A 27,728-nucleotide genomic window follows, 5' to 3' on the forward strand; every position below is an offset into this window, starting at 1 on the left:
CTTCAGCTGCTTTTGTCTAAAAAAGAGTCAGTTTTGAAATGAAGAAAATAAAGCAGACTGGTCTTGGAAAATACTGCACTGTTTTAAGCAAGTCTTTAAAAGAGTTACTTTTAATGCAGCGCGTTTTTCAATTAAGGCATAATGTTTTAATCAGTTGAAGTCACGTCAACTGAATTTTGTACTCAAAGAAAGGAGAGTCAGATTGCAGGTACTGTGCTTTATGGCAGTTGAGTAAAGACCGTAAAGTACTTTGTGGTGAAAAATATTGTCTGTATACAGTTATTGCTGCCCTGGAGAATAAGAACGTTGTATATACCCTTCTTTATTAATGGGGGGGAGGAGTTACCCAACAAAAAGACATGTTTCAAACCCACATGCAGGGTCATGCTATTTCACAGCTGACCCCTTCGTCTTTTGGAGTTCATATGCAAAGCGTGTCTTTAAAAAAGGACAAGAGGTGTTTAATAGGCTTATTAATCATGGCAAAAGGGAGGAGAAGACCTGTTTTCTTATGGTTCCTGCCCACAAGCTGCCCAAGGTAGTGAAGACTTGTTCCGAAATAGGGTCTTACCTAGTAAATGTATTCCATTAACAAGGTTTATTCTTTCATGAAGTATTCATTTAAATAGGTTTCATTTAATTTATTTTAGGGAGCCTCTTAATAAAATAAGTCCTAGATCTGTCACTGGATTTTACATGCGTGTAAGAGTTTTTCCTTTTAAACGTCTTTATCAGAACAGCTTTTCGTGTTTCAGTAGACATTTGGTGAAGACAGTTAATTTGTTTTCTTTTCCAGAGGAGATTGTTCCATTAATCATTCTAAGAAGTCAGACTGATTGCTCTGTTACTTTAGGTCAGCATAGTCTTGCTAACATGATCTGCATGGTGCTTTTTAGCGTTGGAGGATATTCTTTTTATGGCAGACTGTAAGCAACAGACTCTTTATTTTGCCATTAAAAAAATATCCAAGGTACATTTTGTGGAAGGAATAATGTCACGTTGCATTACAGAAGACAAATCGTCCTAAATTCTGAAATGAGAGGTCAGTTAGCTTAACAACATAGTCTTTCCTGCTTAGCCAATATAGATTGTTGGATTAGAGCTGTATGTACATATTTATCACTGTGCAATGTATGCAAGTCATGTAGAGCCAGATTATTAAAGTTATGAGATAGTGAGATTTTCAAGAGAGCCTAGGTACCTAACTCCCATTGCTGGGGGAAACTGTGAGGGGTAAGGTGGCTAGCCACCTTAGGTCCTAGTTGAATTTTCAAGAGCACCTATCCGCAGCTTTTAAATCTGGCCTTTGAAAATCTGCCCTTAGCACACTGTGAGCCCTGCTTGTCCATTTTTATTTAACCGTTGTTTTTAACTAATTTGAGCTTCCAGTTGGTGGTTAAGCTAGAATGAGAACCTACGGGTCCAATCTTGCATGTCTTGTGACCCCAAAAGCCCCACTGATTTCCACTGAAATTTTGCGAGCCCAAGGAAAGCACGACTGGGTCAGAGTTGACGTGTGACGATAGCAGGAGTGTTGTGTGTAAGACACGGGAGGTAATTGTCCCACTCTGTTCGGCACTGGTAAAGCTCAGCTGGAGAGCTGTGTCCAGTTCTGGGCACCACACTCTAGGGAAGATGTGGAGAAATAAGAGAAAGTCCAGAGGAGAGCAGCCAAAATGATCAAAGGTTTAGAAAACCTGTACCTGTCAGGAAAGTCTAAAACAAGTGGGCGTGGTTAGTCTTGAGAAAAGAAGACTGAGGGGGACTCTGATAAGCTTCAAATATGTTAAGAGCTGTTATAAAGAGGATGGGGTCAATTGTTCTTTATGTCCACTGAAGTGAGGACAAGAAGTAATGGCCTTAATCAGCAGCAAGAGAGATGTAGGTTAGATATTAGGCAAAAAGTTTCTGACTCTCAGGGGGGTTAAGCTCAGGAACAGGCTTCTAAGGGAAGTTGTGGAATCCCCATCACTGGAGCGTTTTAAGAACAGGTTGGACAAACACCTGCCAGGAATGATCTAGCTTTCCTTTGTCCTGCCTCAGCGAAAGGGGCAGGACTTGATGACCTAACAAGCAGAGGCGGCTCCTGGCACCAGCGCGTGCATGGAGCGGCAAGCCGCAGGGGGCGGCCTGCCGGTTGCCATGAGGGCGGCAGTCAGGCTGCTTTTGGTGGCATGCCTGCGGGAGGTCCGCCAGTCCTGCAGCTTCAGCAGCAATTCAGCAGCGGGTACACCGAAGGCGCGGGACCAGCGGACCTCCCGCAGGCATGCCTCCGAAGCCACCTGACTGCCATGCTTGAGACAGCAAAATACATAGAACTGCCCCTGCTCACAAGGTCCCTCCCAACCCTGCATGTCTGTGATTCTGTAGTCAATAGTCAGCTCTCACATGACACGAAACAGTCATGATACTCAAGTGAGAAAATATTTTAGCATTGGAATCTGGGACTTTGTAGTTAAATCAATGGCAAAAATCCCAAAATCCTATATTCTACTGGGCAAATCCTTTTCCCACCCCACTCCTTTGTATGCATAGAAGTCCCAGCATGCAGGGGGACAGCTACACATGGGGAACAGGGAGTTCCTGTGTGCAACACAGAGTGGGATTTTTTCCAAGGCAAGTCTGGGGAGAACCAGAGCAGAGCTGAGTGGGTGGTTCTTTGATTATCCAGATCCGTTGACCTAACCTCATGCATGTTTGTCAGGGATAATAGAATGATCTGCTGGAGGGCTGAGGCAGCAGCTGTCATCACAGAGTGGTCCCCTACCTTCCCACGGCCTATGGAGCAGGATTCCTTACACCTGTGTACAACATACGCTGTGTGCTGGGAGGAGGATTGGGCCCTCCACACTGACAATGAAGGATTGTTTGATGTCCAATAGCTTCTTCATGCCTCGTTCCCTTTTCTCTCTGCAGTCCCGTCCCCCACAATTGCTCCCAGGGTAGCAAGTGAGCCAGTGGTGCATGTTAGATTAGCAGTTATAGGCCACTTCATTTCTCTTGATCTGCAGCTCTTTTCTTTCCCCAAGATTCCTTTAAACCTCGCCCTGCACTTATGATATCAGCGTACAAAAATGCTTAGCAAGAGCTGGAAAATAAATCTCTTTTTTCTGTCCTGAAATCCCATGTACGATACCAGGGGATCCTTTTCTCCCCATTCACTCTTTTCCAGTTCACAGTTAATACCTAGGCAGCCTTTAACTACACTTTTTGGAATGTGCAGGCTATAGAAGAGAACTCAATGAAAGGTTCCCAGCTCCAGTTTGTGACGTCTTTTGATTCAGTTCTAGTGTTAAAATCTAAAAAACCCTGTACAATTAAAGTATTGTATGACATACATTGCATCTTATTAATCAACATTACATCCAATTACACTGTCATTGTATTATATTGCTTTGACAAACAAAGGGCTGGGCTCTTTACAAAAATGTTACGTAGCTATTATGTTTAACCAGGCTCTTTATATGGGAACCTCGGTTTAAAATGTCAACATCTTTTCTATAAATTTTTTAAAAAAAAAAACACAAGTGGAAACTACTTTAAATGCAGAAAACAGCATTGCAATCAATATACCATCTTTTTTATGCAAAAACTATTTTATCAAAATTGCAAATAATGTAAAATGTGGTGGGGGCAAAATCCTTCGGGGCAGTGATCACTTGTGTGTAACGTGCCATGCTACAAGCTCTGTGAGTTTTGCACAGCTGTATCTGCTTGGGAGGAAGAGAAGGACAGTTACCCAAGAGCAAAGCATGTCAGTACACCCAGACCACATGTAGGGCCAGATCCTGTAAACACATACCACTTTACTCATCCAAGTACCCCTACTTGACTCTGGTGGGACTACATGTCTGAGTAGAGTTACCCCCAAGCATTTGGAGGATTGGGGCCCTAAAGAACAACTTGAAGAGGCATGTGTCCTTTGGAATTAATTGCTGCAAACACTGAGTGGGGTTATAATTCAGGGGTGAGGTGCAATACCCTGCATCAGAAAAGCCACCATTCAGGGGCCACAGGGCAGCTGTGATCCAAGAGGACCACACAGACACACACACACACAGGTGCTCCAGCTATTCCCTGGATGTTATGACTCCCTCAGTCACAACCCAGAAGCAATTTTTAGGACCCATATCCTGCAACTATTCCGACCTGGCAGACCCCTGCACCTGCAGGGAGCCAGGGCTCTGTCTGGACACAGTTGCAGTATTGGAGTCTGAGGCCATCTGGTTGCAACACATCAGTTTATTGGATCCCCATGGCTTTTACACCTTTGCACGGGCTTTGTTATTGAAAATTAAACATATATTCAACTGCATTCTTCTCACCTTCGAATCCTACAGACAATGAATTTTCGCCAGGAGAAGCGTTATAAATCTTTAATGGCCAAGACTTTAATTTTATCTGTTATCATAAAAACAGCATCTTCTTCACCACAACCACACCAGGCTGGGGGCTTGGTTCCATCATAACTCAGGAGAGCGCCACCTTCTCAGGTCCTGTCCCTAGAAACACATGTATGCTTAACTTTACTCACCCTAGTAATCCCACCAACTTCAGTGAGCTTTGGTTCAGGCCCAGTCATGTGGCGGGGTTCCCTCACCCTGGATTCCTCACTGCCAGCAGTCCTCACACACTCCTGCATAGGTTCACCACCATGTGCTTTATGTACAATGGGCTATACAAGTCCTTGTCCCCCTGTGGCATAAGGCTTTGACCTTCTCCCTAAGCACAGAGGGAAAGGGGGGAGAAATCTCCCCTCCCCGAGAGCCTGGGCTGCTCTGGCCTGTCCATCGGGCCGCCCGCTCTTTCCCCTTCCTCTTCCTGTATCTCTTTTAACTGTCCTCAGCTGAGGAGCTGAATCACTTTAATTGATTCATCACCTGGTGTTTAACCAATTATCTCCTCAGTTTGGCCCAGGTGGGGATGTTTACGAAGTCCACAGAGTGATGAGTCCACTGTAGGCTGCTCACACTCTGTGACAGGCCCCTTCCTACAGTAAGTCACTTGTTCCTTTGACATCCCCCATCCAAGTGCTGCTGAGACTGGACACTGCTTCTTTTACTGGCTCTCAGGAGACATCAGTCCCAGGTGGTGTGTGGGACTTGTGTGGCTAAATCCTATGCAACTATTTAGAAATGTAGAGGAAACTACATGGTTTACGAATTGTGTGATAAATATAAAGCTCAGATTGTTTTCACAACTGTCCCAGTGTCGTGAAGGTGCAGGAGTTAATGCCTCCAGTTGGCTTTTTTTAAACTCTCTCTCTCTCTGTTGAAATCTGTGCTTGGATAACGTTAAGGAGCTGAATGGCTTCAGAGGCACTATAATTTGGAGTTAAGGAGCCTTAACCCATCCCAGAGTGCTTAGGTGTTGTACAAAATATATTCTAATTGTTAATTAATTGTATGCAGCACAGAGCACTAAATGCAGAGGCTCTCCATGAATGAAATGATTCGTATGTTTACGATTTATTTATAACGTAATTGCGAGACCAGATAGATGCATACAAAATACAAAGCAAAAAAAAACCCCAGATTAGAGGCGTCTTTTTCCATTAATAATAGTGGGAGTTGCATGTCTAATCTCATAACCATTTACAACCAACAAGTCCATTTGCTAGAGACACCAGGAAGTTCTATATGGACCTTCCATTAGCACTGATGGGAATGATATGCAAGAGACCCTTTCAAATCAAACTTAAACCCAATTAAGGGTGAAACTCCATCCTTAACTCACCCTTTTGCTGAGGTCCTCAAACAGTGGGTGATCTTAGCTACCATATGTACTGCAAAAAGCCTGCCATATTTAAACACAACTGTGTGTGAGTTTCAGCTTTCACTCTGAATTTCCTTCCTTGTTGAGTCTAAGGCATTCCGTTTACATGATTCAAAGAACGTTTTTGTGGTTTCTTTTGAAAAATATGATGTAATTCAATGCCATTTACATCCTAGACAGATGATTAATAGTTCAGGGTAGCGGCTTGATCCTATTATGTAAGGCTGACACTGTGGTATTATTAAATAATAATACAAATGATTTTAATATCAATCCCCTTTGACTTTATACCCTGCCCACATAGTTAAGCTTTCAATGTGAATGAGATTTCACAGACAAGGAATAATACAGGGGGGAAAACAATCAGAAGTTACAGAGCAGCAGGGTTGTAGGAACTACTCTAAATGTATCTGCAGTGAAATCATTATAGTAGTATTTAAAAAAATCTTTGCTGAAATGTAAATCTGTTGTGTTAGCAAAGCACTTCAGTCACTTATTTAAACCAAGGTTCACTCTGATTATTGCTTATGCTGTACCATAGATGTCCATGGTGCTTTAACAATATAATAGTAATAAATAAAAACATAGCACTACCATTTAGCACTTACTGAGCTAAATGTTAGCAAAACATAATTGAAGGCATATTGCTTATTATATTCCCACTAACATAGGACCCTATCCTACAAAATCTTTACTTACTGAAGTCCTTACTCTTGTGAGCAAGGTTCTGTTTGCTGTTCTACAGTTTCTTAAATAGGGCATGTACCCAAAATATTTCTGAAATGTGCATTCTGTTTCTGAACGTAACCCAGCTGGAAATCCCTACTGGAAGGTAAGCTAGCGCATCACAAATTTTTAGCAAAAAAAAACCAGTTATCAACTTTTATATTTTGAAAGAAACAACGCAGAAAAGAATAGTGTGAGCTATAAAATAATGTGTTTTATAATAGAAAGACAGCTGTCTCTGCATACTCTTTCGGTTATGCTTTGTTATTGTGTGGTCTGTGGTGGTATTCAGAAAGACAGCCACCTTTTTAAGTACTCTGTAGAATATTTAGTTACTCGGAGATCAGATACTCTTATTGTATGGTCCATGGTGGTAGAACAGAAAGACAGCTATTTATATATTCTTTCTCAATAGTGCCTGTGATTTTATAGCCTGTGGTGATAGTAGTGGAGAATTTGATATATACAATATTGCTGTATGTCCAATTGTTTGTGAACTTCAGAAGTTTTGAAACTTGGTTGTAATCGAGGAATATAAGCATAAGCTTGAAAGGCTAAAGAGCAGAAAGACCCACACATAAATGCTATTATGTACTTAATGAGGCAGAGGTTTAAAAAAAATCAGCCACACAATTGTAGGTAGTTTGTATCAAAGAAAATGTATAAATAACAACCAGGGATTCAAACTGCTTTACAAAGAAAAAGCAGGGGGAAATGAAGCTAGCACTTCACTTGTGGCATCCAGATAATAGTATTTACTACACTAATCTTTTTGGCTTAGAGATTGACAATCAATATATTATGATCAACAAGCATTAACACACACAAAAAGCTTCCATTTCTCTTTTTCTTGAACCCTGTCTCTAAGTCCTTTAAATTTAATTAAAACTGGACAGCCCTCCCAATAGTGCAAATTATACTTTAAATAATATTAAATATTTGTGCTGAGTGAAGACAAAAGTGTGGCTTGTGCAGTTGGTTGAAAATGTGACACACACACACATAAATATCAAGCTAATCAAAGTTAAAATAAAGTCTCTCTCCCTCTCTCTCTCCCAAGACTACTGTCTATAACATGTTGTTCCTTATAGAAAGTGGGATATGGTGGCATTTGCTTGATTAACTTGCTCGACAAAAGTGACAGCTGCTGTGGGTGCATGTAGATAAGCTGCACAGCGCAGTTCCGCCTTTGTACATCTGTCAGCAAAAAAGGAAGAATAAAGAGTGAAAAGAGACAAATTGGTCCCAAAAGGCAATCCATTCAACTTAGGAGGTTTGCTCTATTCAAGCACTCACTGTGAATCTCAAGTACTAGGTAGCTTATTCAATTTCATTCATTCTTTAGAATGAGCCCACAAGTGTTTAATTTCTTATTCTGCCCTATAAAAGGGGGAGCTTTTTTTATTGGAAGCATTGATTGTAAGACTAACTGATCAATGCTTACAACATTAACTCATCATTAATTTTCTGTTTAACTATTTTTGGGATCTGTAATGTGGTAACTTTTCACTGACTTCTCGGATTGCTGTCTGAAAAATCCAAAAATATTCCGACATACAGCTATGTGAACTGGGGCCTCTGCCAATGAGAGCAAGGAGTGAAGGCTAGAGGCCAGATCCTCAGCAGGTGTGTAAATCATCATAGGCCATTGATTTTATTATTTGCATTGCCGTAGCACCTAGGAACCCCAGTCATGGCCAAGACACTGTTACACTAGGTGCTGTACAAACACATGGAGCTGTATCAATTTACACTGGCTGGAGGAGTCATCCCAACATGTGCCTGGTTACACAGAAAGGTTTCCTGGCTCAGAAAGGTAATCTTACCGGTGGTCAATCGTCTGCAGAAGAGTTACTCAGAGATCAGGTTCGGGGGGAGGCCTGCAGGCATGGCAGCCTGCAATAATAATAATAGCAAAATATGGTTTTAATTGAGAAACTGGGAGAAAGGTTTCTAAACTAGTGGGAAGGGCACTAATGTGTGGGTAAGTCTCAGCAGGGCAGAGACGTTTTTCTTTTTGTGGCAGAAGTTTCTCTGTTCCCATCTTCTGATTGATGCTGGCAAATTATTGTTAAATTCATGAGTCTTGGGGGGGCAGCAGCTCTTTACCACCACACCAGCCTTTGCCACCATCCTACTCCACAACTTAGCTGCAGTCTCAAACTCTCTGGTCTGGGCATTTCTGTGTGCCCTCCATTGAGGTGCCTAGAAATTGAAGGCCCTTCTCCCCCATCCCCTCAGCACTGTGCCTGCGGCTCACCCCTCAGGGATTCTACAAGGAAGTGTACTTAACCTTTTTGTGCTGGGGTGTCTATCCCCCTCAAAGCCAATTAAACCTGCGACAGGCTGCACCGGGAGGAGAGTCAGGGCTGATATGGGCTAATGGCAGATGAAGCCCAGCTAGGGGAAGCACTGGGATAGGCACAAAGAGAGGACGTTAGTGTTAAGAGGAGTGGCAGGAAGGAATTCTGCTGCCACTCCCTAGAGAAGAAGGGGAATTGGCAAGAGACAAGGAGGGAAATAAGTCCTGGAATCGTGTCTTGGACTGTAGACTCTGGCAAGAACCAAAGGGAGTGAAGTCACCCCAGGGAGCAGAGGAAGCTCCAGTGGTGACCCAGGTGTAGGGCAGAAGATAAGGAAAAGTAGGAAAAAGCTCAGGGAAAGAGCAACAGGGTCTGGGATTGCTAGTCATAGGGTCCCTGGGCTGGAAGCTGGGGTAGTGGGAGGGTCCGGGTTCCCCTACCGTCTCCTGGGAAAGTGGCACAGTCTGGGCAGTGGCGCAGAAGACTGCCTGAGACACTTTGTCCAGAAGAACTTTGCGTCCCCAAAAGAGGAAAACTGTAATGACCTGGCTGAAGAGCCCAGCCATGAAAGGGGACAAATCAAGTCAGAGAGAGGGATACAGCCCAGGGGGTGTGCAACCAAAGAAGAGTGCATCCGACTGGTCGAGAGCTAATCCCCTGGTGTGCCACAAGGAGGCGCCCCAGCGGTGCGTAGTTACACTTCCACAGAAAATAAAACAGTTCTTCCCATAATGCTGTAGCCTCTGCTTAGAGCAAAGGCCTTGGGGCTAGATCTGCTGGTCAGGCTAAGCTCTGTTCAGTGCAGGACATGGGGAGGGGGAAGCCAGAGATGGCATTACACCACCTTTCTCCCACCACTTCCGATCCAGGACAGAGCAAGGCCAAAGATCTGACCCCAAGGGTTGCCATCAAACCCAGATCTCTCACATGGAGTGCCTTTGGGCTAGCCCAGAACTGAACTTTTTTTAAATGAGCATATGTGAAATATAATGTTCCTGATTTTCCACCCATTCACGCTTATCATCATCTACACCTGGGCAAAACCGGTGTAAACCCTATCTCTACCACTGGTAACGTTCTACATCCAGTTTGTATAGGTGTCAATGACTATGCAAGGGTGAAGGTAGTGGAGACCCACTCTGCTACTGAGGCACACACTTGGGGTTTTAAAGGTCACCTAAAGTAGATTTTGCTTTGGTGAAGTCACCCACAGGGAGTCACATGATTTTGCACAAGACACTTTTCTACAAAGATAAAGGTGTGAAAGATGCATGAGTCACACACTGGGCAGTTACCATTTGGACCAATCACTTTTGCAAAGTTGTTCTCAGCATGCACTGTCTGAGTTGTCATTTGTCTCCTGTTGAAGTAGGAGAGCCAGTTCAGCTGTCTAGAAGTAGCACAATGTGCTACCGTGCACAACTCTGTGTGTGAGACTACAGCTGAGTCCTTCACATCTGGGTTGGTGGATCTGAGAAGCAATATGGAGCCAGCATGCCCCGTCACTGTGGGCAGGGAAAAAGCCATATTGTTCCTCAGCAAGCCCCGCTTAGGGGACTGAGAAGGAACACTGAGAGACTCCACAAGAATCTGTACCTAGAGGAACTGTACAGGGCCTTGAGGGTGGGGTAATGAAGCAAGTTTGAGGGGAAACCCTTGAAGCTCAGGGGACCCCAGATGGCCAGAAGTGGCTTCATTCTCGTGCCCTTCTCAATGTCAACATTTCCAGTATTCTCTTGTACAATAAGCTGAATGGGGAGGATGAGCCATGTCAGCTCACAGCATCAAATACTGTATCCTGCCTCTGACAATACCATGTGCCTGATGTTTCAGAAGATAGTGAGAACCTCCCATAATGCACCTGGCCAATAGGGTATATGGTGGTGGGGTGCAAAATCTTTCCTTACCCCTATAACGATCAATTGATGGCCTGAAGTAGGGGCTGCAAAACCTCATATCTTAGTATTCTTCACTATAAATGTTCTTATATAATTGGTCTTAAAGGACCTTGTCTTCAGAATTTAGGTCTGTTCATCTGAGTTGTGTGCACATTTGCACTCCAGGTTTGCATACTCCAGGTGCAAGGCTCCAATTCATATGCTACATGGCTAGATAGGTGTGGCATGAAAGGACAACTTGTGGATTGTTGTAGACTCAGGTAGCAAAGTAATGTGCATGCAAAGTAAGTTCTCAAATGTGTGCAGACTTGATTACTAAAAAACAGGTTTGGGAGTTATCCAGGGCTGCAGACGTACGTTCCCTCCTAAGGGAAAAATGAAATGTAGCTTCCATGAACCGTTGTGACAGCCTTAAAGGTAGAATTTGACCATCTCTTCTCCCTCCATACACTCGCTGATATTGATCCTGATCCAGTTTACATTCTTATATGGGGTCAGATCCTCAGCTGGTGTAAATCAGCATAGCTCCGTTGACTTGAGCAGAGGACCTGGCTCGGTGAGTGGAGAATGGACTCAAGTGTATGGCCAATCAGAGAAAAGTACCAAACCATTTGAGAAGGGGCTTCTGTTTCACTGCAAATTCATGTGTCGGGTTAACAACGAAACCCATTGCCAGAGATGAGCACGTTCCTCTTGTGTGCCTCGGTGCGCGGCCTCCTTATTTTGTGTTGCTTTGATGCTGGGTTTCGCGGAGGCAGCCTCCTGCCGCAGAATCCGTTACCTTCGGAACACCTTGAATTCAAAGGCTTGGTCGACAGCCTCCTTTCAACATTTCAAAACAAGTTCATGTGCCAGACAAAAAGAAGGGGCAGCCTGTGTTCAGCGCTTTCCAGACACTGGTATGTCACAGTTCTAAATAGATTTGAATTGCTTGGATTGGTTCTGGTTGGAAAGCAAGGACTGAAATCAGGGTCATAGGTGAGAGTTACTATGGTAATTGAGTAGTATCACCAGTAGTTTTGCTCTCATGAGCATTAAAGCACATAATAAAGGACAAACAAGAGTGGTTAAAGCAAGCAGGTAGGATTACTATGTTCTTTTGTCAGAAGTATATAATGTCTTGTAGTCAGTTTTAAAGACTTCTCAACCCCCAAATCCCCCCAGCAGTCACCTGCTGAGTAATTTTGTATGCTTAATCTCTAGCCCTTAACTACAAGCTTTCTGCTAATTTGAGGCAAATGGGTAGTTTTGACACTAAATAGGCCAGTAAAGAATCCCTGACCTAGAAAAACTCCATTCCAAGGCACTGAGAGCAGAAAATATTCTTTCAGCATCCTTATAAGATGTTTTGAATGACACAAAATAGCTTTGACTAAACCCTGCTGCAGCCTCCGATTAATGGTTTGCAAAAACTTGCTGCACATCCCCGCTGCAACTTCCCCCATAAAACTTGTCACTTGAGATTGCCATCAGCCACCACAACAATAATCATTTCATGCCTATTGCTAATTGCAAGCACAGCTGAGGCTCAGCAGGGTGCTCTTGCACAGTCCCAGGCTTTTATAGCAGCCTCAATCTGTTGTATGGCACTTGTTCACACACAAAAAACTACCCGCAAAGGCAGAAAGAGGCAGAGTCACCAGTTTCTTGTAATCCCTCTGCTACCCTGCTGACAACCCAGCCCCATAAGCATTCCTGGTTTTGTCCTCCCCTTTACAAAAGCTGAAGTGACCTTAAGCTACTAGTATGTGAGCTTTTGAATGAAGAATACAATTCCTTCAGGTGCATTAGAAAGCAGTGCTGCATCTGGCTTATGAGATTCTGTTTGCAGCACCCCTGGGGTGAACTGTGGCTTCCTGTAACATGTAAAATATGAGTGTGAACTCCAGGTTCATGGCAAGGAACAGGAGGTCATGCTTCCATGCAGACCTCACTAAAGAGAATGGGAGTTTGCAGATGTTCTTGTGTATGTGTAATGACACCACCTCCCCAAAAGCACAGGAACCCAGCACGGTTTTTGATAAAACGTGCCACAGTCTGTGTGCTACTTGCAGATTTATTCATATCAATTTTTGCCATTTATATATTCAGAGACAAGCCTGCTATTTCAACAGCTCCGTAGCGCAGACTCCAAACTCTCCTCTTCCAGGCATTCAACCTATTGCTCAGGCTGGCTGGGAGGTTGTCACGGTAACGGTCAAAGCCTGCCAGAGGTCATGCTTCAGCACCCTCTATTGGGTCTGTTCAGGAGATTCAGAATCTGCCTCTTCTGCCCCAGCAAGAGTAGCAGTCAGGTCGGCTGTGAAAGAAAGGAGACTGGATCATGGTAGACTGCAAGAGCAACCGGAGTCCTTAGGAGGCTACCTAAAGATGCCAACTGAAATCCTTGCTGGGAAAAGAACTTAGTTTTTAATTCATGCCTGGCTGGGGTAAAACTGCCATTGAAATTGGCAAGGTCTGAGCAGAAACAAAGTTGGGATTCCAGGATCTGACTCGGTGGGAGTTTTGCTTGAGCAGGCAACTTACAAAAGGGAAGCGCCCATTGGGGGATAGTATTCTTGGCCTGCTTGGGCAAGGAAAAGCTTGGACCCCCAGTGTCAAAGTATCGGATGGGTTGTTTACAGCAAAGCCAAATATTACCAATATATTCATAGCAGTGAGACACCAAGAGTTCGTGTTGCAGTTAGGCAGCCTTACGTTAGGAACTAAATGTTGCATAACTGATGGCTTAGCCTTGGTAAACAGATAATTTAATGCATTTTAGAAATATGGCTGGGTGTCAGGAGCATAATTGTTCCGTGTAGAAGTCATTTCAATACACAAATAAAAGCATTGCTTGAACAGTTATCCAGGTTCTGCTGAGTTGTCTCCCACCTATGGGTTCTGTGAGCATAAACGAATAATAATAAACATAATTTGTTAAGATTTTGTATGAAATGCTCTGAGACAAGATTGCTATAATTTTTGAAGGATTTTTATTAAGTACAACAGCTGAACAGGCAGAAGAAACTATTTAGTTCATATCGCAACAGGACTTTGTCTCTTGTGTCTAAGATCCCATTTCTGTTTGGGAGAGCAAGATTACTTGTATATATAATCGTGTGGAATGTTAACATCTTTGTGTTAGCCATGAAATCAGAAGTCTTCTTCCTTCTAATAACATATTGTCTCTAGTGATTGTTTCAGTATCTATTTCACTCATAGCTTACTCTATTTTTATGCATATGCAAAGCTTAGATGAAGCAATTGAAGAATGCCATATTAAATCTAAAAAAATTGATAGATATGATTTTTTAAAATCAGGATAAATGTATTAACAGATATCCCTTGAATTGTACTTCATCTATAACTTACAGTATTGAAATTTTTGTGCAGTTGGTTGCTTAGCCTTGGGGAACAGATCATTTTAATACATTGAAGAAATACATGTGTGCCTTATGTTTTAAAGATGTGCATGGTTGATGTTTTATTAGCAAATGCTTTCCTATCCATAGGAGGAAAGGGGGGCGCATTTGGATCCTGAGTCAGAATCCAGTTTGAACCTCCCCAGTGTCCTGGGTGTTTGAATGCATTGTCTTTAGTAGATAATTTAGCTTCATTTGTTTTATGTTTCCAAAGACTCACATGAAATGCTGATGGAAAGAAGGGGATCAAATGTAGGTTAGCAAACTCAACAGCAAAACTGCCAACCCTGTTAGAAGAGTGTTGGAAGTCACTGGTATTTTGTGGTGATGATATTGCATGGACTGTAATGATAATTGCTTTGGGGAGTAAATAACTGATAGGTGGTTTTGTTTTTTAAAGATTGAATAAGCCGTGAATTCACCTTTAGCGTCCTTATGGTTCTGTGCCTGGCTGGGAATCTAGCAAGTTAATTTGGTCCTTCTGGGGGCTGCCATCTTGGTTGGTCCAGCTCTTTGTTTCAGTTGATAGGTGGAAGTTCTGTCCTCTCAAGGCTGAGGTGCTTGTTTTTATTGAATAGTTGGACACACAAAGGCTTGCACGCCACATTACAGACAAATATAAAGACTGTTCCCTGCCCCCAAGAGACTCACCACTCATTTAGACTTAACGCAAGAGGCGGCAATAAACAAAGGAAGGTGGATTGTGTATGGAAAGAGTGAGATACAGCGGTGGAAGATCATAAGATGTTCTTATGGCTGCATGCTCATCTGCTCTCTGGGTGTTGTTTTTAATACTTTAGTGAAACTTGGGAATAGACTCCAAACAGGGTGGAGATGGAAGCCTAACTGAAAGGAATGAGCTTTTAAGGAGGCATTTAAAGGAGGGGAGTGATATTTTCTGGCACGCTGCTCAGAGGTGGGTGGTGGCAGCCAGAGGTCATGGCTCACTTGAACCAAAGGCATGAGCCATTTGAAGAAATGAAACCATCTTCTTTCAAGTTTCTCTACAGTTTCATATTTTGGGGCATAGGGTTGCTATGACTGTTGAGCAGATATTCCCTGTCTATCAGAGAAACAACATTAGCATAGATTCATCGGATGAGGCCCTCACCCCTCTCTGGCCAATGTATGCCTGACAAAAGGGCTGGAGTGGCATAAAGCGAACCCGGTTGTGCAGGGGGAGAATTACTCTGCTGCAAGCGCTGTGGAATGGCCATAAAGTTGCCTTCTGAGGACCTCCTTCCAAGCCCTGGCCTAGGACATATGCGGGGAATGGGGCAGGAGGTGTGTGCTGGTGCCTGCCAGCACGGCAGTACATCATTCAGGCAGGGAGATCCCAGAGTTGTTTGAAGCAGCCCTTGGCGTAGCCCAGGATTACAGGGGCACAAAGGTGGCTTCGTGCTCCGTAGTCTCCATTCCCTCAGGCTGTGCGACCTGTGCTGCGCTTCTTAGAGGATCAGAAGCTCACCCATCGATTTTAAGGCCTGGGGCATCATTGTGATCATCCAGTCTGATCTGTGTAGCCCAGGCCAGAGGATTTCCCCTAGGGATTCCCCATCAAGCCCATAAATTCTGACTAAGCTACAGCACAGTGTCTGGAAAAAGACATCCAATCTGATGTAGTCTCCAACTGACAAAGACTCCACCACACCCCTAGGTAAGTTTCTCCAGTGGTTAATTACCCTTCCTGTAAAAAATGTGTTTTATTTCCACTCAGAATTGGTCTAGCTTCAGCTCCCACTTATTGGATTTTGGTAGCTCTTTCTCTGCTAGCTTAAAGTGCCCTCCACTCTCAGTAATTTCCTCCCCAGGTGGCGTACAGTATAGACACCAAGTGAAAAAATGACTCCCCTGCCTTTTCACTGGCCGATCTTCTGTTTCTTTATCCCCGCCCTCTGTGAATAAGTTTGTAAAGCTAAGTGCAAAGGGTCTCTGTGTTCTGGAGCAGTTCTTTGTCAGGAGATGTCAGCCTTGGATTGCGGTTCTCTCCCATGGAAGTGTGCAGTGGAGGGGGTGGGAGCCTTGTGCGGGTAGAACAGTGAGTGCTCACCCCAGTAGATGCCCATGGATGCCCCTCTGTCTGGCTATACAATGGAATTTGGGGAGGAAGTGGCGCTGTGGACAGCTGCACCCTGCCTGTGATGTCATTCCCAGCTGATTGCTGGGATAGTTGCTTACCCTGCCAGCAGATAACGCTGCTTGAAGTAGGCTCACCTGGGAGAACCCCACTATTAATTCTTTCTCCCCTGAGGAGGACAGGAGCCATAAAGTCCTTCACCTGCCTGGGCGACTGCCCTTTCTTCAGGGTAGGGATGCCCAGAGTCACCCCTATGATTGCAGGACTTTATCCACACCCACTTTGCATGGTGAAACGGAGGCTCTGGGAAACGTGGGCCCTGCCTCTGGCCCATGCTCCAACCCTGGAGCCCCAGGCAGTGAAGCCACTGTCCACTCCATCCTCAGCTTTGCACTTCGGTCTTCCCCCAGCCTTCCTTTACCCTGGCTCACCTGCTTTCCCAGCCCCTCCGCTGGCTCATTTCCCCATCCCCTTTCAGCTGCAAACCCCACTGAGACCACAATTCCCTTCACACTGAGGAGCCCAACCAGCAGACTACAGTTCCCTCTGTGTTTCAGTCCCCACTGAAAGGCAGGGACCTACCTCTTATTTCCTGCTTCCCCTTCCCAGCAGGCCTTGCTCTCAGTCTATAGTGAAAGCAGCAAAGAGTCCTATGGCACCTTATAGACTAACAGACATACTGGACATGCATCCGACGAAGTGTGTATTCACCCACGAAAGCTCATGCTCCAATATGTCTGTTAGTCTATAAGGTGCAACAAGACTCTTTGCTGCTTTTACAGATCCAGACTAACACGGCTACCCCTCTGATACTAGTCTATAATGAGTCACATGTTCGGAGGAAGCCTGGCACTTTGACCTGGAAACTTGGGGCCAATTCTTTTCATCAAGAAAATCCCTTTCTAAAGCAAAGGAGATTTGACTCCCTATCTGCTCACAGAGAGCCTTTGAAATCAGTCAACAGACTCCCCAGAAGGGCTAGTCCCAGCGTTTTACAGTCCGAAGCACTAACCAGCCGTGCTGTGGCTCACCCATTTGTTCTCCCAGCGATAGTAAAGGAACAAATTAAAACGAACCCGGGGCCATAGGCAAGGCAGTGCCCTCGCACCACCTTTAGCCTGGTCTGCTGGGTCCACATGGACTCCCTGGGGTGAATCTGACAATCATGTGCTGCTTCTGGTTTATTTTGTGAGGTAGCCTGCAGACGGAACATACAAGGAATGTGGGAAGGGATTCCAGCCATAGATAGCCCCTGGCAAGTAACCTTACTACTAATCTCTCACAGCTTCTAGGCACTAAGTAAACGTGTGCAGGAAAACTCCAATTCCTTCCACAGAAAACAGTCAATACAAACATTTAACATGCAGCAGGTTGGCTTGCTACATGCTTTTTCAAACAGAAGAGGCTAAATGTCTCACTGAAAAGCAGCTGTAGTCCAAGTCGATCCTGGAGTTGAGGCATGCTAGACAGTAGAGGGAGTGTGTAGGGATAGAGAGTGAAAGTGGGGAGAGGTTCCTCTCTTAGCTATTTCAGTGAGATCATAGGACCCTTCAAACTAGCTAAAGGGGGTAAATTTGGGGCTACCAGAAGCCTTTCATTTACTCAGCCAAATGAATGTTATATTCAGGGTTCCCAACACGCAGAGGTTAATGTTTCCCAGATCACTAGACAGTAATTAAGTGCAGTATAATGAACATAGAACACCGGGATTTGAACTACCTGGTTCTCTCTGGGTTTAATTGGCTGAATGAGGCTGTTACTTTGTGAGCGTGCTGCTGAGCCGTGTCTCTGAACCTGGCCGGGAAAGAAGATGTTTTAATTATAAAAAGTTAAAAACAAAAAACTTGCATTCTTTCAAGTACATCTTCACTAAGTTCTGCTCAGCCCTCATTGTGGATTGCTGCTAATTGGCATGTTAATTACGGGTCAGCCTGACAGGAGTCTTAAAACTCACCTCTGCTGCGGTGCCTACAAAACACTTGACCCTGGTTGGGCTGAAGGGTTACAGGGAACAAAACAAATCAAATGGGTTAAACCAGAGGATGCAAGTTAAGTTGGGATGCTGAAGCCAAATTATAAATGTGGAAAAGATGCCATGCGCCCAAAGGCCCCAGGGAGAATGGAAATATCCTACCGAAGCAGAGCTGTAGCAAGGTTACAATTGACTTTGGACAGAAAACCTCCCCCTGCGTTGGGGAAAGGAGTGGATGCCATGCCAGGGTATAATGAATAGAGAGTGGTCTGACTACAGGACCTCTTGAGCCCTTTCTCAGCTACCTCAGAGATCCTATTGCGGATTTGGCAGCCAGGGACGTTCTGTGGCTCCCTGGATTAGGAAATCAATGACTGGTCTGTACTGATCCTGCGAGGCAGGAGAGGACACCCAGATGCCATGGTGAAGGGTGCCCAGGAAAGAACCTCAATAAGTAGATGAGGAGGAGTAGATGAGGGAACTCGCCCCATCAACGTGGGAATGTAGTGCAAGAGACCCATTTAAAGGCATATTCGGGGGCAACTATGGTCAGGGAAACCTTTGAACGCACAGTATCTCTGGCAGCCATCTTCACCAGGCACCAATAGGAGCTGGGTGGTAGGGGGGAGAAGCATGTGTATATATCCCTGAGAGAAACTAGTTGAGGGAGTTTCACTTCTTGCTGTGCCCTGTTTCTTCCATGAGGAGACATCCCCCTGCAGAGGGAAAATTGATAGGACAGGCCATAGGTTTCCATTGCCTTAGCCATAAGGGGAAGGGGGTCCCATGGCTGGTAGCAAAGTCTGGAGTGGGCAGCCAGAATGAGGCACCTGGTTAGACGCCACACTTGCCACTAGCGTCACCTGTGGCTATAACGTGTCTCAGTTACCTGCTGTTTGGCTGAGGTGCAGATCTGCAAAAACTCAACCCCAGCCAGATCCATTCATACTAAAGAAGGAATTTTGTTAGTGCTGAAATGTGCAAGTTATACTAACATGGGCCTGGCCCTGCACTTTTTTACACTAGTTTTACACCAGAGTAACTGCATTGAAATCAACAGAGGATCATTACTGTGAAGCGGGCAGGACAGAGGGGGGAATCAGTGCCCTGGTCCCCGGTCAATTTTCATTTTTTTCCCATTGCAATTAACCTTTTGGGGGGCAGTTTTGTGATGATATCCAAAGAGGGCTAAAAAAAGACACTTTCACTAATGGGGCCATAATCTAAGAACTAAACTGCTCGTTCTGCTTTACAAGAGAAATAAAAATGTCAGCCCACGTTTGATGTAACATTGACAAAAGATGTGACTGTCTAAGAGATGCACTGTCTTGGGGAGGGTCAGAGTGGGGAGGGGAAGAGCATGAAAAGCATTTTTAACTAGCACTTGTTTAAATTTCCACTGGTCTCTGGTACATGTATTGACACGTGAAAAGTAATAGTATAGGAGTGATGTGTGCACGTACTGTGCGTGAGAGAGAGAAGTTGACGTGCACATATCTCTGCACAAGTAACTTTTTAATTCAGTTTCAGTTGTCCTTTGGATAATAACAAGTGGGATGAAAACTGATGACGTGTTAAGATTTGATTTTTCCCCCTTTTTTATCCAGCCATTTGGAAGTGTTGCTCATATGTCTCTGAGATGGATGAATATAGGAGCACTCCTCTAACCTCAGAGCCCAGCAGAGCCTTCCTGCTTTGCAGGGGCAGCAGTCTGCCGTGACACAGCTGCGAGCATTTTTCACAGACGAGAAGCAAAAGTTCAGCCCCTTGAGGGGAGCTATAGTTTCCACATCTTGAAATTAGCTCTTTTTGCTAGGTGCTTTTACATCTTTAGTATTGTTGGGGTTGAGACTGGAGCAGATAGTGCACCCAATGCTGTATGCTCTTATGACAGTGTATCTAGCCCTGCAGTTACTGTGTACTAACATGATCGGGTTGTATTAGAATCCCCTGGTACATACAGTCTGCTCCTCTTAGGGAATCAGAGGCCTCCTACGGCTGATTGGGTTTGAAATTTCAAAGCAGGTAAGTGGCAAAGAAATCTCTGGGTTTGATGTGGTTAGTGGCAGGGTCATGATGGAGCAGCTGTAAGAAAAGCACTGGGATAAAACTGACATCCTCGCTGGCAAATCAAATCATTGGCCAAGGTGATACTGCCCACCGTTCCTGTGGAAAAGCCAGCGGTGCTGTTGCTCTCCATTTGTTACCATCCATAGATGTTCCTTGTTGAGAAGACTGTGGATGGATGAGTTGTGCTAAAAGTCTGTAGTCCTAGGGTGCATGTTTTATTTAATAATCCCTTTTTAGGGGTGAGAGGGGGAGAATCTGATTATGAAAAAGAAATGCTCATTCACTGAAATTCTGCTTTAAAAAAAATTCCCTAGTAATCCTGTTGTAGTCATGTAACAGGTTGGCAAATAGAAAAGGTCAGTCCTGATTGTATATGCCTGTTCGCAGATTGTGTTTATTCATGATACTCATGGGATATGTTTGCTGGAGAACTCTTGTCTCTTTTGCAGCAATGGTACACCAGCTCAATGAATGTCATTTGCACCTGGTTGACAGACCGCATGGACCTGCAGCTTCACATTTACCAACTGAAAACTCTTATTAGGATGGTAAAGGTAATAATTTTTATGTGACTTTGCAAACATCTTAGCATTGGAAGCACTGGGTGTGGTAGGTTTTCTTAGAGGAAATGTATTCTGCAGCCAAGTGAGTAAATCATTAATTAGAACAGTTTATATTAGATACATATGGGGATTCTGCAAGTATAAAAATTAATCAAAGGGAATTTGAGACAGATATAGATTAGAAAAATACTTCCCACAATAATTACGTAGTTATTTACACTGCTGGGGGGAAATATATTATTGACATTTAACCCTAATTGTACAATAAACATTCCAAAAATTGACTTTTTTATGTGCAAACATGTTGATCACACTAATTAATCCATTTTAACTTGGGGTTCAATTAAAAAAAATTCCAAGACTTGGCTGAAGGGAAATATTTACTCCAAAAAATATTTAAATATGTCTTGTTCTTATTGTCAGAATGCAAATCATGATTGTTCTTGTAGTTAATTGAAGTAGTTTCTTTTACAATGGGTATATACAATCAACTCTGAGGGATCACAAAGGTGAGATAACATACCCTGAAAGTAGCATTTTTTTTTCTGTGCATGTGTGTGTGTCTTGGACTAATGATAATTATTTCAGTGTGAAATCACAGTGGTTTACGTGAAATAAGATCACAGAAGGGAGTAAATAGGTTTTTTGATCATTTTAGGTTCTATTTGATGCTTTTTGGCCTAGTGTTTTAAAATGTTTGTATTTTCTTGTATACCAAGAACAAATCAAAGTGTAACAAAATTTCAGCTGAAATGTACTAAATGTACTTTTCATAAATTGGAACAATAGGCACCAGCAAATAATCTCTATTTGTTAATTAGCTGAGGAATTATTTTTCTGGATTTATGTTCTTTTAAAGCCAATATTGCTTTGGGTAGCTGCTAGAACCAATTTGAGAATGTTCTGATCCACAAGTAACTACTTAATCCAGTTACTGTTTTATAGTGTGTTATTAAATTAATGGCATTACTGCTGGAGTCTTATCTCACAGAGATCAATCAAGAAGGTTCCAAACCTAAATTCAGATAAAAAGAGGTTAATTTTAATGCTTAACTATCCAGGAAACCTTTATAACTTACCAGTAGCTGCAGACTGTGGAAGGAGGGGAAGATATAAACAGACACACTTATGCACAGTGTGTTTGTGTTTGACATATATATTCAGTGTCTCTAATGTGCAGGACTGTACTTGTCAACAAGATTTGAATTTTGTAGATAGGAGTATTTAAATTATTTTTATTTCACTGGAGTAGAGAGTTTTGGTGCCTTGTAACCATGTCTCTATGTGATATGGAGTTTTTATTTTATGAGGGAAAATAATGATAAGTGTGTATTGCAGCAATACATTGCCAAGGGGAACTGGATACACCCCAATATACTTTGCAGCTTGTGCATCATGAATACAGTGGGCGCCTGATCCTGAAGTCCTTACTCAGGCAAAACTCCCATTGAAGTGGCCAAAAATGGCCAGAGTCTCATTTACACAACGGCCATTTTCTATTTCTCTGGCAGTATAAAGAGGGCACAAGTTACACCCATCACTGCATTGCCACTGCCCTTTGTGTCTGTGATGTCCGTGGAGTATGTCCATGGACGTTAATGGCCTGCTGATGCAGGACCAGGCCCACTCTTTGACTCTTGAAATGAAGCATGAGAAATCTGTGTAGGGGAATTAAACTTGACTTTTTGCTGTTTGTCTCTCCCTCCAAACATGTCACTTCCATCCTAGAAAACCTATAGAGATTTCCGATTGCAAGGAGTGCTGGACTCCACCCTAAACAGCAAAACCTATGACACCGTGCGAAACCGGCTGACTGTAGAAGAAGCCACAGCGTCAGTTAGTGAAGGCGGAGGTCTTCAGGGAATCACAATGAAGGACAGTGATGAAGAAGATGAAGAGGATGATTAGATAATTCTGGTCTAGAGGCCCACGTGGTGGTGGCTTCTTCGCCAGTGCATGTACCTAGTCTGTTGTTCAGTTAGCCACATTAGGAATTTTTCTGTCAGCTCTAAATACCCATGAGAAGTTTACCAATACAATTGCCATTTAGCTGTGTGGTAATAAGATTAGCACCTCTGTTTGATTCATTGGTTTCCTAATTTCATATCTCTATGTTCATAAGCAATATGGAGCACCATTGTTTAATACTGTTAATGGAAAACTACATAGAATACATGCTAGGTGTGTCCCTGTTATAATTAAAGTTTAAACAATGCTTCATTAATGTACTGTATATACACTGATGCTAAATTGTTGTGAAGATGAGTGAATCAAGTACTTTCATTTCTTTGTTTCTCTTCTGTGGATGCCAACTGCTTAAAATTAATAAAAACAGCTTTGTTTTTAAAAGAAAAGTGAGGCTGTTACAAATGATTTTTTTTGTTCTCTGTTCATTTGTTTTAAAATCCAGCTGTTTGAATCATTCTGCATCCCAGTTAATAAACTATACGCTTCTCCTTAAAGATACAATTAACTCCATACAGGGTATGTACCAATGGATTAGTAATTCTGATTGCCACAGCAGGCAAATCCTAGCATAGTGAATACATTCATGCCATGGTACAGTCCAAAGCAGTTGTTTTATGACAACGTTTGCCCCTCTAAATGTTACATCTTGTTTGTTTCAAGTATCTGTGTATGTAAAAAGGCGACTTTATTTACAATCCTAGATTACAAAGAAGTGTTTATAATAATATAGGAACATTTATTCCAGTAGACTGTTACCATAACTTAAATTCCTTTGTTTCACAATGTTTTTTTATATATGTCATGTACATTGCATTTTGACCAGTAACTGCATGTCCCCGATTCCCCCCTCCAGAAGCTGTGTAAAATAGTGGATCCATTTTGCTTTGGCCTTTTACAAGCCGACAGTTGTAAACGTGTGGGAACTGTGGCTTTTCAATAAATGACTATTCAGATGTCCTGAGAATAAACTACGGAGTCTCTTTATGTCTGCCTTAGAAAAAAATGACAAGCTAAGATGTAAGAGTCCCTCCTCCCCCGTCCCCTTCCAGAATAAGCAAGGGCTTGGAGGAAGGGGGGTCCATGTGGGCTACTGGGATGCAATTAACTAGATTGTTTTTTACTTCACTCACAAAGATCAAGGTGAGGAAGGTGTTAATAAGGACACGTTCCAGACCAGGACCATCTTCTCCACCTAACAAGAGTGGAAATTCACAAAGGTATTTAGGTGCCCAAGTCCCATTGATTTCAATTGGAGTTGGGGCAGAAACACTTTTATGATTCTCACCCTCGGAGTTCCCAGCATTGCCTTGGCAGTTAGTCCTGCGTTTACCTGCACACTCCACCGTGTGATCCATTGTACAGGGGCTGGCAGATGGTTTGTTCTTGGAAATGGTTGCAAGTTGTTCCTGTTGTGACACGGTAATTGGCCTTTCCTGACACTTACCAAAGCCCTCCTGTTGTATTTGAATCTTCCCTCACAGTGCTAAAAACATCTGGTAGGAATTAAAAGTGCATGTTGCACGATCAAACTCTTAATTGAAGTTAAAACACGATGCCCTGATGGAAAGCTCGTTAGACTCAAAGTTTAGTAGTGTTTCCCCCTTGGTCCCTCACACAGCCTAATCAGACTAGAAATGCTGTGATAGAGAAGGCTGAATGATGCCTAATACTTATGTTTATGTTGTTGGCAATGTTATTCTAGCTGTGTAGGTCCCAGGCCATCAGAGAGGCAAGGGGAGTGAGGAGCATCTTTTATTGACTGTCGGTTGGCGGAAGAGACATGCTTTCGAGCTTCACAGAGCTCTTGACCTGAAGATGAAAGCCTCTCTCTCTCTCACCAAGAGAGGCTGGTTCAATAAGAGATATTTCCTCACCCAGCTTGTCTCACTTCCATTATTTTTGAAAGCAGATCTTCTGCGGCATCCTCTCGGTGCTCCTTGGCTGGAGTCACCCCTTAAATCCCATGGTCCCAGCCATTAAAACCGGGCATTCAGCCTCTATGGATACTTAAAGCAAAGGTGGGTGTAAAAATCCATGTGCAGGCTATACCTGAACTGAATGGGCCTTGCCATCCACTGTCAGGGGCACAGGGTTTTGACAAGCTCAGAGTTACAGGTGGAAATCAAAACTGGCTTATCAGACAGGTTAAGAGCTGGCACTCAAGGATGGGCCTTTAATAAATTCATCGGAGCCTTGGTTTCATGCTGCACGGTTTCCAATCACTTTCTAAGGGAGTCACGGAAGCAAGCTAGCCCCCCCTCATGTCATGCTCACACACAGAACTGAGGGGGGGTGCCCTGTCATAGCCAATGCTCAGGATGTAGGAGGTGTGTTTTCAACCTTCCTCTAACCGATGTGGAACAGGGACTTACACCAAGGTTTTCTCTCTCTCCAGTAAGTGCCCTAACCACTTGGCTACTGGGTTTTTTTAATCAGTCTCTCCTATTGAAGCTGTTCCACCTTGTATTCAGTAGTAATTGGGCCCGTGACCATGAGAGACTGCCCCTGTAGCCTGGTGGGTAAGGCACTCACCTGGGAGGTGGGAGAGTCAGGTGTCAGTCTCTGCTCCAGTAAATGTCCAGTTACTAATACAAAGTGGAAAAGCTCCACAGAGAGAGAGAGAGCCTCCGGTGTGGTGGTGCCCACACTCCCCTCTGCCTGGGCATGTTCCCCGCATTCCAGCTCAGCATGCTGGCTACTGGGATGCATGCTCAGCACGCTGGCCGCTGGGCTACTGGGATGCATGCTCAGCACGCTGGCCGCTGGGCTACTGGGATGCATGCTCAGCATGCTGGCCGCTGGGCTATTTGAATGCATGCTCACCACGCTGGCTGCTGGGCTATTGGGATGCATGCTCAGCACGCTGGCCGCTGGGCTATTGGGATGCATGCTCAGCACGCTGGCCGCTGGGCTATTGGGATGCATGCTCAGCATGCTGGCCGCTGGGCTACTGGGATGCATGCTCAGCACGCTGGCCGCTGGGCTACTGGGATGTATGCTCAGCACGCTGGCCGCTGGGCTATTGGAATGCATGCTCACCACGCTGGCCGCTGGGCTATTAGGATGCATGCTCAGCACGCTGGCCGCTGGGCTATTGGGATGCATGCTCAGCACGCTGGCCGCTGGGCTATTGGGATGCATGCTCAGCACGCTGGCCGCTGGGCTATTGGGATGCATGCTCTCTCAGGGCTGGGGCTTGGCCAGGGAGCAGCCTCTCGGTGGCAGTTTAGGGGACTTTGACCACTGGGAACTCAGGGTATGGCTACATTTGGAATTTCAAAGCGCTGCCGCGGCAGCGCTTTGAAGTGAAGTGTGACTGTAGTCAGAGCGGCAGCGCTGGGAGAGAGCTCTCCCAGCGCTGCATGTAAACCACATCCCTTACGGGTGTAGCGTGCAGCGCTGGGAGCCGCGCTCCCTGCGCTGCTGCCCTGATTACACTGACGCTTTACAGCGCTGTATCTTGCAGCGCTCAGGGGGGTGTTTTCTCACACCCCAGTTGCAGCGCTGTAAAGTGTGAGTGTAGCCAAGCCCTCAGCCTCCTACAGGGGCAGGCAACGTCTGAACAGTGTTTTGTCAGTTGCACCTAAAAGTTGTTGCGAAGTGCCTACGTCCCTGTGTGAAACTCATCCTACAGGTCTTGATCAAGGTCAAACCCAGAGACAGGACCTGACCACAGCTCTCCCAGGCCGGTGCCTTCACCACACATCTCCCATATAGTCCTTCTCTGGCTGAAGTAGGCAGCCGCTGTCTCTGAGGAGCTTCTGCCAGTCAGGGTGCTCAGGCAAGACCCCACCTACAGAGGTGAGATTGCATCTGTCACAAGCAGCCAGAAAGTGGCAGAGCCAGTGCCCACAGTGGCAAAACCCTTGTCCTTGTGTGACGTGAGACACCAGATGGGTCAGCAGCAGGGACTGACTCTGGGAGCTCTGGCTCTAAGAGCCCCGACTTATGTCGAAGGCTAGTGCTGACACACAACGCTGTGGCTGGGGGCCAGGCACTGGAGGTGGACAGGGAGCCACAGTACATTAGAGTGGGTTACAGATGCTGAAGGAACCTCGTGCAAACAGGGTAAAATTCTCTAATTGTTTCTTTCCTTTTTTTAAAGATGTGGAACCAGGTTTTTTTAAAGCCCAGAGAAATCCCAGCAGCTCCTTGCACCTGAAGGGCTGAATTCCCATATACCAGAGATGCTGCTGTGGGGCTCATTCAAACAAGGGCAGGGATTTTTCCTCCACTGGCTAGGGCATGGCCCCTTAAGCTTGTTGAGAACAGCTGAGAAAGCCAGACTTGGGCTTGGTCGGCCTCTAAAGAACATTTCAACCAAAACGTAACCCAGCCCTGCCACCCGACCCAGCTAAGCCCCTTCCTACCAGGTCAGTAGAGAAACCAACCTGGTTTCTGCTCCACCAGCGATTTACTCGGAGTGGGGAGGAGGAGGGAAAGTTGCGCATAAAAAAGAACTGAGCAAGGTGCCAGCTGCTGTTCCTGCTCAGAGCTGCCTAGCTGCTGTGGTCATGCCTACCCCACCCCCCACCAAGCCACTGTGGCAGCTGCGTTGAGCAAAAGTGACTGTGTGTATCTGATGTGGACAAATTGGAAAGAGTCCAGCAGAGGGCAAAAAAAATGGTTAGGGGGCTGGAGCACATGACTTATGAGAAGAGGCTGAGGGAACTGGGATTGTTTAGTCTGCAGAAGAGAAGAGTGAGGGGGATTTGATAGCTGCTTTCAACTACCTGAAAGGGGGTTCCAAAGAGGATGAATCTAGACTGTTCTCAGTGGTAGCAGATGACAGAACAAGGAGTAATGGTCTCAAGTTGCAGTGGGGGAGGTTTAGGTTGGCTATTAGGAAACACTATTTCACTAGGAGGGTGGTGAAGCACTGGAATGGGTTACCTAAGCAGGTGATGGAATCACCTTCCTTAGAGGTTTTTAAGGCCCAGTTTGACAAAGCCCTGACTGGGATGATTTAGTT

General features: G+C 44.5%; 2 protein-coding genes across 25 annotated transcripts in view; one reads left to right on the top strand and one right to left on the bottom strand.

The window, feature by feature from the left end:
- Window positions 1-23,703, top strand: part of CADPS (calcium dependent secretion activator) — a 372,967-nt gene extending 349,264 nt beyond the window's left edge. For 9 of the 17 annotated variants that reach the window (XM_030571247.1, XM_030571251.1, XM_030571255.1 and 6 more), the window contains 2 exons: window positions 20,675-20,779; window positions 22,517-23,702. In XM_030571247.1, the coding sequence (XP_030427107.1) occupies window positions 20,675-20,779; window positions 22,517-22,696 (285 nt within the window). In that variant the 3' untranslated portion in view covers window positions 22,697-23,702. Of the gene's footprint in view, window positions 1-20,674; window positions 20,780-22,516 lie in introns of all 17 variants that reach the window. The other 8 variants (XM_030571245.1, XM_030571256.1, XM_030571246.1 and 5 more) reach the window with 1 other exon arrangement.
- Window positions 4,079-27,728, bottom strand: part of C7H3orf14 (chromosome 7 C3orf14 homolog) — an 80,722-nt gene continuing 57,072 nt past the window's right edge. For 2 of the 8 annotated variants that reach the window (XM_030571267.1, XM_030571268.1), the window contains exons 7-8: window positions 17,903-17,977; window positions 5,479-7,698 (exon numbers count right to left, since the gene is read on the bottom strand). In XM_030571267.1, coding sequence (XP_030427127.1) covers window positions 7,587-7,698; window positions 17,903-17,977 — 187 coding nt within the window. In that variant the 3' untranslated portion in view covers window positions 5,479-7,586. Of the gene's footprint in view, window positions 4,503-5,478; window positions 7,699-8,327; window positions 8,398-12,630; window positions 13,002-17,902; window positions 17,978-27,728 lie in introns of those variants that run through there. The other 6 variants (XM_030571271.1, XM_030571272.1, XM_030571266.1 and 3 more) reach the window with 6 other exon arrangements.

Source organism: Gopherus evgoodei, chromosome 7, assembly GCF_007399415.2.
Source record: "Gopherus evgoodei ecotype Sinaloan lineage chromosome 7, rGopEvg1_v1.p, whole genome shotgun sequence".
Classification (NCBI taxonomy): domain Eukaryota; kingdom Metazoa; phylum Chordata; order Testudines; family Testudinidae; genus Gopherus; species Gopherus evgoodei.